Consider the following 9,334-nt stretch of genomic DNA (forward strand, 5'->3'; position numbering starts at 1 on the left):
TAAACTTAAAGATGTGTTAGAGTTTTCGTGTCCTGTGGGGAAACCTGTTGGTCGGTCAAGTGAAACCTGCACACTTTTACAAAACTTTATGTGAGCATTTTTATTCATCCACTCAATCAGAATCAGGAAAAAACATTTTCCACCTTCACACCTCACACACACACACACACACACACACACACACACACACACACACACACACACACACACACACACACACACCTTATCAACCTGTGACTGCATCCTGTTGCATCCATTCAAAGCCCCTCCACCATGTTTCTCATTATAAACTGGTTCCAGCAAGTTCTTGATAATTAGCACACAGTCACCCTGCTCCTGCATAACCAAACGACTGGAGCCAAGGAACTATAAAATGGAGGCAAGATGGACCAAGAAGAAGAAATAGCGACGAGGAGAAGAAGCAACAGCTAACGGACAGAAATAGAAGAGAGATGGCTCAGAGAAGAACCAGTGGAACCAACCTCTTCATGACAGGTGAGCTCAGTGTATCCATTTTACCTCTGAAAACTGATTTGTGCAGGGCAGTCCACGACGCTTAGAATGGATCATTTGCTTTAAAAGAAAATGTTAGAAATTCAAATCTGCATGTATGAGAATCTAAATGTTCAGACCTGAGGTTCTACAGTTTTGTACCAACAAGATACAAATTTGTAATATTTGGTTATATTTAGAAACATTGTTACAAGTTTGCTCACCAGCACTGACAACCAAACTTCTGAGTGCACCAATATATGCATGTGTATTGCATATATTAAATGTAAATGTCATCCTAATAACATTGTTTATTGCAGGGGTCTGATCATTTCTTTGCCGTATATATATCAAATTTAGATTAGCTTTCAATAAAATTATATGACATGTAAAAATTCATTCACTAATATACTTTTTTCACTAATTGTTACTGATTATTATTCAATGTATTGTAGTAATTATTAAATATTTTATTATTATTTTTAGTTTTGATTTTGTTTTATTTTGAAAGGGATTAAAGTTACAGTTAAAATCGATTGCACCAGAGTTGTTTTTATTTATTTATTATATTAGCAGTTAGAAAGCCATAATAATGTATTTTTAATGTATTTTTCAGTGCATAAGATTTTGAATTAAATCAGCCTAATAACTATTATGGCTGCACTGATGATGGCACTTTTGTGTTGACTAAAGCCAGATTGAAAATCAGTTATTTGTGGTTAATGCAAGCTACGCTATTATACGGACCTAGCATAATATTCATATTTATGATTAAAAACAAATTTAATTTGCATAAATAATGCACACCTTTTATAGATTCAAAGCAGGTCAGAATATTTCAACTCAAACAAAAAAGATAAAAACATGACAGTTGTACCTGTTGAGTGATGCTCACATTCCACCCAGCCCCCCCGATAAATTGATAAAAGGAGATAAAGAGGAAAAAAGCCCAAAGGACACCAAACTGTGTCCCTGCAGCTGCTTTCTCTGACTCTGCCTCTGCTCATCTTTTCATGCTTCACAGTGTTGTGTGTGGTGGCAATGTGCAGAGCCGTCCCCATCAACGAACTGTTCGAGCGAGCCTCTCAGCATTCTGACAAACTGCACTCGCTCAGCACGACGCTCACCCAGGAGCTGGTCTGTACCTGTTTTTGTGTGTGTGTTTGCACTGTAAATGAAATGTCACAGTCTCCCCAAACATAAAAAAGATAAACTTCCTGTTTAAACCCTGATCAGCGAAGCTTCCTTATCAGCTTGACATGCAGTGCAGTGGGTCTGCTTCAACCTGCCTCATTTTCAGGAACATGTACTGAGTTATAGCAAACAATTTTAACTGATCTATTCGAGCAAGACAATATTCACTTAATGTTCTGACAGGTCGGGATTGAAAGCCTTTCTGTTGAGTAAAAGCATTCTGCATCCTTACGTTCCATCACAGAGAAAAATCTGTTTGTTGTCTTTTTCAAAGAGAATAACGCTCACCTTCTGTCCCTCCCAGGACTCTCACTTCCCTCCTATAGGCAGGGTGATCATGCCGCGGCCTGCAATGTGCCACACCTCCTCTCTACAGACGCCCATTGACAAGGACCAAGCACTTCAAGTGTCAGTAAGTGCTTTTACTCCAGTATTAACATTATTCTTTGCTTCCATGTGCTTTAACTACATATAATTCAGTATTGTTTTCAACACCTTCCCCACTCTCTCTTATACATCACATTGGATGTCAACCTTGCAAGCTCACAAAATAGATTATATTCCAGAGACCCCTTTAAGCAGTTACTCATTTAAGGAGTACTTTGAGAGTGACTGTGTGAATTTGACTGTCTACAAAAGCTAATGAGAAATTTTTTTTCAATGAGATCTGTTGTATTTGGATAGAGCAAAATCACAACACATTGCCTTTAGGTGCTTTATATTGTAAGGTAAAGACTAGAGAGAAAAAACCACGACAATCAGATCTCCGTCTTTGTGACAGTGGGAAGGAAAAACTCCCTTTTTACAGGAAGAAATCTTTTGCAGAACCAGCCTGAGGTTCTGCTATGATGAATTTGGGGTAATGGGAGGTAGACAGGACAAAAGACACACTTTGGAAGAGAGCCTGAGATTTATAATTGCTAATGATTAAATGCAGAGTGATGTATAAACACACAGAGATTGAAGAGTGCATCATGGGAAGTCCCCAGCCCCCATTTTAACTTTAGTTAGACAAAAGTAAGAAATCTGTATCTAACTGACACATATCTGCAAACTGCTTCTGTTTTCCCTCAAACATCTTCACCTTCTTGTGGTATTGTTTCTATTTTTGTCCAGGAGTCAGATTTGATGTCCCTGGCTCGCTCCCTCCTCCAAGCCTGGTCAGACCCTCTCGTAGTCCTGTCCTCCTCCGCTAGTACCCTGCCTCACCCAGCACAAAGCACCATATTCAACAAGATCCAGGAGATGCAGCAGTACTCCAAAAGTCTCAAGGATGGCCTGGATGTACTATCTAGTAAGGTGTGTAAGAAATGGCTGCAGGAGCTTTGGGGGGAAAATAAAAAGTTATTTCCATTTACAGTGCAAATACAAAATGTACCATTAAAATGATTTTTCCCGGCCTCTGTTTGTGTCCAGATGGGTTCACCTGCTCAGGCCATCACTTCACTGCCCTACCGAGGAGGCACCAACCTCGGCCATGACAAGATCACCAAGTTGATCAACTTCAACTTTCTGCTGTCCTGCCTCCGTCGGGACTCTCACAAGATTGACAGCTTCCTGAAAGTCCTGCGCTGCCGGGCAGCAAAGATGCAACCAGAGATGTGCTGAAGAGTGGGTGTCCAGCCTGACTCTGTGGGGAGATTGTTCTGAAAGCTTGTATTGCCTATAGAATTATACATGGTACTATATTCCCACCTGCTGATTAGTTTTGGAACACGAGGATAAGGAGGAGTTATAAGGTACAAAAACACATAAAAATTGACCTTCTTGCTCCGTTTCTCAGTGTGTATGTATAAATTAAAGCTGCTTTCAGCTGTTGCCTTATTCTCAAGGGGTTACCACAGTGGGCCACTCCCCATGTTTAAATGTGTTTTATGCTGGATGTCCTTCCTGATGCAACCCCAAAGAAGTTTGTGTCTCCTCCTGGGATTATGCCAGGAGATCTTTTGCTTGTTTATGCACATGTGCAAACCTCTACACTATGGAGGATTGTTAAATAGTAGCCTTAAAGGTTAACAGATTTAAAGTATAGGAAGGGGAGCTGCAGGCTGTTGTCCGACCTTATGATGGAGATGGAGCACCTACCAATTTTTATTTCCAGCTGGCCTGGTATTATGAAGTGACCACACGGTGGCCACGAATGGAAGCAAATCAGTGTGTCAGCCTGTGACTCCTCCTCATCCTTTTGTTCTGTTGAAGCAGTATCCCCACAAAGTCATACTACTAATGGAGAAAATGAGTGGAGAATGTTTTCTTCCTAACTAATGCTTAATTAACTGCAGCATTTGCACTTTAGATTAAATGACATCTTTTAAAAAGCATTGTTACCTCAGTGCCTTTTAACTGAACTGTTTCTTTTAAATCTGTATTTCAATAAAGTTTTTCTTGCACAGTAAAATGTTGTCACTTTGTTTTAATGGAAATCAGTACCTTGCATGTAACAACCTGAGCTCACTGATCTCACGATGATCAGTGGAGTTCCACCGGGGTTCTGTTCTGTTTTCCTTAGGTAGTATTATCAAAAGGCACAGCATACATTTTCACCAGTTAGTTAAACTGCAGGAATGTCTTAAAGACATAAAGACCTGGATGACTGACTGCTTGTGAATTCTGAGGTTATTGCACTCAGTCCTAAAAATCTTAGAAACACGGTGTCTAACCAGATACTTGGTCTGGATGCATTACCTTGGCTTCCAACAACACTGGAAAGAATTTACAAGTCCAACAGTGTGTATATTAACCCGTTCATGCATGAATTATGACAACCTCAATCAGGATTTTGTTCTTTTTATTTATCTTTATGCATGAAAAGGTGAAAAAAGATACTTAAGAAACAAATCCTGATTGAGGTTGTCATAATTCATCCATGAGAGGGTAAAATAACAACAATGACAATGAAACACGTCATACTTCTATAGTAACATTAAACGACCAGTGGGTGCTGGGTGCTTTCTTGCATTTGCACAATATCTCTAAATAATATCTCTATGTCTCAGAGTGATGCTGAAAAACTAGTTGACATATTTATTACTTCTGCTGGCCTACTGTAATTGATTATTATAAAGATGTCCTTAAAGGTCCCTCAGTTCCAAAATGCTGCAGCGAGAGTACTGATGGGGAAAGCGCACCCATATTTCACCCATATTGGCTTTGCTTCATGGGCCCCCTGCTGAGTCCTAAATTGAATTTAAAATCCTTCTAGTCACATACAATGTCTTGAATAATCAGGCCTTATCTTATCTTAAAGACCTTAGATTACCGTATCACCCCAATAGAGTAATTTGCTCTTCCCTATGATATTGAATGGAAAGCAGAGCCTTCGGTTTCCAGGGCCCTCTTCTGTGGAAACATCTCCCAATTTGGATATGGGAGACAACTTTTATGATTAGGCTTAAGACTTTAAGCTTGAAGCTTTTTGATAAAGCATATAGTTAGGGCTGGAACAGCTGACCCTGAATCCTCCCTTAGTTACCCTGCAATAGGTCGAGGCTGCTTGGGGCTTGATGCACTGTGTTTCTTCTTCATTTTGCATTTAATCATTAGTTAATGTGCTGACCTTCATTATTAATTATTAATCACTGGCTCTCTTCCACAGTGTGTATTTTGTCCTATGTTCCTTCCTTTACTCCGACTGGTAGCAGCAGATAGCTGCTTCTCCCTGAGCCTGGTTCTGCTGGAGGTAAATTTAGAGTTTTTCCTTCCCAATGTTGTCATGTGCTTTCTCTAAGGGTGTTGCTTGATTGTTAGGTTTTTCCCTGTATTATTGTAGGGTCTCTACCTTACAATATAGTGCATCTTGAGGTGACTGTTGTGATTTGGCGATGTATAAATGAAACTGAATTGAATAGGACTACAGAAGCATTGTCATCGACACAAATGCATTGGTGGTGGGCCTGGACTGTATATGGCTCATTCCATCCAAAGTCATCAAATAAAGAAAAATAAAATAAAACCTTACCCACCATCACAAATCTTCCTTAAAACGTTCCAGGTGAAAGATATACTTTCCAATAAGATTCGTGCAAAACTTCTTGCTAATATTATATTAGTTATAGATGCATCAAATTTGTCCTCATATTAACTCACATTCAGAGCAGAGACAGAATCTCACACATTTTAAAGAGAAAGAGAGAAATTCTTCCACAAATAGTGACATAGTTACTGCAGTGTAACAATGTCACTATTTGTGGACAACTGCAGAGGGCGCTCAACAACCTTGTTTTTATATCTGAGCATAGGTAGAACACAGCCATTTGAGTTGAGTCCCACACTGCAAAGAGAGGTGTCCCTGATGAATCACTCTTATCAGTGCACGCACTCATGCTGATTGCAACTACTTGCAATCGGTCACCAAACATTCAGTGCAATTTCTGAGCAGCCATCGATGTTTCCTCATCACAAAAAGCTGCAGTTCTATGTTCACTCTAATGTGACTGAGCCATTAGCAAACTGGCAGCAATATTTTTAAACTTGAAAAAAAATTGGTTCACCTCTTTGCTTTTAGGCTTTTGTATACAAATGCACAGATACTGGACCTGCTTTATTTTAAACTCTGTGGTAATAAACCTGCCACAGGACACCATGTACAGCTGCCAACTGAGAGAACAATGTTTTGTGTGTTTTTGTGTGGAGATGATTATTATACAGGGAGTGCAGAATTATTAGGCAAATGAGTATTTTGTCCACATCATCCTCTTCATGCATGTTGTCTTACTCCAAGCTGTATAGGCTTGAAAGCCTACTACCAATTAAGCATATTAGGTGATGTGCATCTCTGTAATGAGAAGGGGTGTGGTCTAATGACATCAACACCCTATATCAGGTGTGCATAATTATTAGGCAACTTCCTTTCCTTTGGCAAAATGGGTCAAAAGAAGGACTTGACAGGCTCAGAAAAGTCAAAAATAGTGAGATATCTTGCAGAGGGATGCAGCAGTCTTAAAATTGCAAAGCTTCTGAAGCGTGATCATCGAACAATCAAGCGTTTCATTCAAAATAGTCAACAGGGTCGCAAGAAGCGTGTGGAAAAACCAAGGTGCAAAATAACTGCCCATGAACTGAGAAAAGTCAAGCGTGCAGCTGCCAAGATGCCACTTGCCACCAGTTTGGCCATATTTCAGAGCTGCAACATCACTGAGTGCCCAAAAGCACAAGGTGTGCAATACTCAGAGACATGGCCAAGGTAAGAAAGGCTGAAAGACGACCACCACTGAACAAGACACACAAGCTGAAACATCAAGACTGGGCCAAGAAATATCTCAAGACTGATTTTTCTAAGGTTTTATGGACTGATGAAATGAGAGTGAGTCTTGATGGGCCAGATGGATGGGCCCGTGGCTGGATTGGTAAAGGGCAGAGAGCTCCAGTCCGACTCAGACGCCAGCAAGGTGGAGGTGGAGTACTGGTTTGGGCTGGTATCATCAAAGATGAGCTTGTGGGGCCTTTTCGGGTTGAGGATGGAGTCAAGCTCAACTCCCAGTCCTGCTGCCAGTTTCTGGAAGACACCTTCTTCAAGCAGTGGTACAGGAAGAAGTCTGCATCCTTCAAGAAAACATGATTTTCATGCAGGACAATGCTCCATCACACGCGTCCAAGTACTCCACAGCGTGGCTGGCAAGAAAGGGTATAAAAGAAGAAAAACTAATGACATGGCCTCCTTGTTCACCTGATCTGAACCCCATTGAGAACCTGTGGTCCATCATCAAATGTGAGATTTACAAGGAGGGAAAACAGTACACCTCTCTGAACAGTGTCTGGGAGGCTGTGGTTGCTGCTGCACGCAATGTTGATGGTGAACAGATCAAAACACTGACAGAATCCATGGATGGCAGGCTTTTGAGTGTCCTTGCAAAGAAAGGTGGCTATATTGGTCGCTGATTTGTTTTTGTTTTGTTTTTGAATGTCAGAAATGTATATTTGTGAATGTGGAGATGTTATATTGGTTTCACTGGTAAAAAATAAGTAATTGAAATGGGTATATATTTGTTTTTTGTTAAGTTGCCTAATAATTATGCACAGTAATAGTCACCTGCACACACAGATATCCCCCTAAAATAGCTAAAACTAAAAACAATCTAAAAACTACTTCCAAAAACATTCAGCTTTCATATTAATGAGTTTTTTGGGTTCATTGAGAACATGGTTGTTGTTCGATAATAAGATTATTCCTCAAAAATACAACTTGTCTAATAATTCTGCACTCCCTGTATTTAGCATAACGATATAAGTGGTTATAACTCATTATTCATTCCCCCCGGCAACTCTGAATTGGCGAAGCGGAAGAGAACGGATCCATGGATGACCATAGTACTCACTATCTGATGGTTGGTTTTACCAGGATAGAACTCCATGTCTCAAAGCTCAAATCAAACACTGGTTTCTTGAACATCACAGTGAATTCTGTTTACTAAAATGGTCTCTACAGTCACCAGAGTTCATTTCATGACGGATGATGGATGTGCAGCCAACTGTGTGATGCTGTCATGTCAATATGGACCAAAATCAATAAGGAATGTTTTCCAGAACCCTGTTGAATTTAAATGTAGGTATTTGTTGAGGCAAAGAGGTTCAACTTGTTCAGTGATGCCAAACACACCAGCAAATCTACAACACAATGGCTGAGAAAGAAAAAAATCAAGTTGTTACAACTGGTACAGTTAACATCCAGAACTCAACCCAACTGATGTGCTGTGGTGGCTTCTTCTGTAAAGAAGAGTTGTTTTTGATGTACGAAGGACTTAAACTGCCAAAAATAATGTCCACCTCATTTCATCCATCATTTACTGCTACGTGCATTAACTATTCATTCTGAGCAATTAAAGTAGCAGCAAGTTATTTGGGAGCTGAAAGGGAATAAAGACTCTCCTCAGGATTTAGAATATCTGAAGCCCTCTATGTGTCACCTCAACATTATCCCCACTTGTCTTTTTAAAGATGTCTTTGACACTATTGGACATGATAAAAAACAAATCTTGATGCAACAGGTCTTTCAGATTTTAGGCCAATCTCATTAAACGTCCTTTTCTGTCCAAAGTCCAGGAGAGGGTTGTCTTACTTCGGCTCCAGGCTGTTCTGGGATTGAATGACATCCTTGAAATATTTCAGTCTGGTTTCAAACATCTACGCTGAAACTGTGTTTTTAATGGTTTTTAATGATCTTTTATTAATTGCTGCCTCGGGTGACTGCCATTTTAGTGCTTTTCAACCTTTAGTTTTTCATTTGAGAAACAAATAAATTCCATTGTAAAAGCTAATTTCTTCCAGCTGAAGGCAAAAATTAAGAACTGCCTTTGAATTTTCTAGAAAATTGATTTTCTGAATCTAAAAGCAACACAGCAGCACTTTGGTTTTTTTAAGACCGGTGAGTAATGGGGGTACATTTCAGGACAAAACTCTCTAGGATACAATGGCTTGCAAAAGTATTTGGCCCCCTTGAACTTTTCCACATTTTGTCACATTACAGCCACAAACATGAATCAATTTTATTGGAATTCCACGTGAAAGACCAATACAAAGTGGTGTACACGTGAGAAGTGGAACGAAAATCATACATGATTCCAAACATTTTTTACAAATAAATAACTGAAAAGTGGGGTGTGCGTAATTATTCAGCCCCCTTTGGTCTGAGTGCAGTCAGTTGCCCATAGAC

General features: G+C 39.8%; 1 protein-coding gene across 1 annotated transcript; it reads left to right on the plus strand.

Moving 5' to 3' along the window:
• Positions 1-397: 397 nt before the first annotated feature.
• On the plus strand, positions 398-4,084 carry prl (prolactin). The gene is made up of 5 exons (XM_031726680.2): positions 398-495; positions 1,517-1,629; positions 1,991-2,098; positions 2,803-2,985; positions 3,103-4,084. Exons 1-5 carry the CDS (start codon positions 453-455, stop codon positions 3,292-3,294), a joined length of 639 nt encoding a protein of 212 aa, XP_031582540.1. The 5' UTR covers positions 398-452; the 3' UTR covers positions 3,295-4,084.
• Positions 4,085-9,334: the final 5,250 nt, after the last annotated feature.

Source organism: Oreochromis aureus, linkage group 4 (genome assembly GCF_013358895.1).
Source record: "Oreochromis aureus strain Israel breed Guangdong linkage group 4, ZZ_aureus, whole genome shotgun sequence".
In the NCBI taxonomy this organism is placed as follows: Eukaryota; Metazoa; Chordata; class Actinopteri; order Cichliformes; family Cichlidae; genus Oreochromis; species Oreochromis aureus.

Coding starts and splice junctions, on each gene's coding strand:
- prl (XM_031726680.2), top strand. CDS start 453: ATGGCTCAGAGAAGAACCAGTGGAACCAACCTCTTCATGACAG. Junction 496..1,516: donor AACCAACCTCTTCATGACAG/GTGAGCTCAGTG, acceptor CATGCTTCACAG/TGTTGTGTGTGGTGGCAATG. Junction 2,986..3,102: donor TGGATGTACTATCTAGTAAG/GTGTGTAAGAAA, acceptor GTTTGTGTCCAG/ATGGGTTCACCTGCTCAGGC.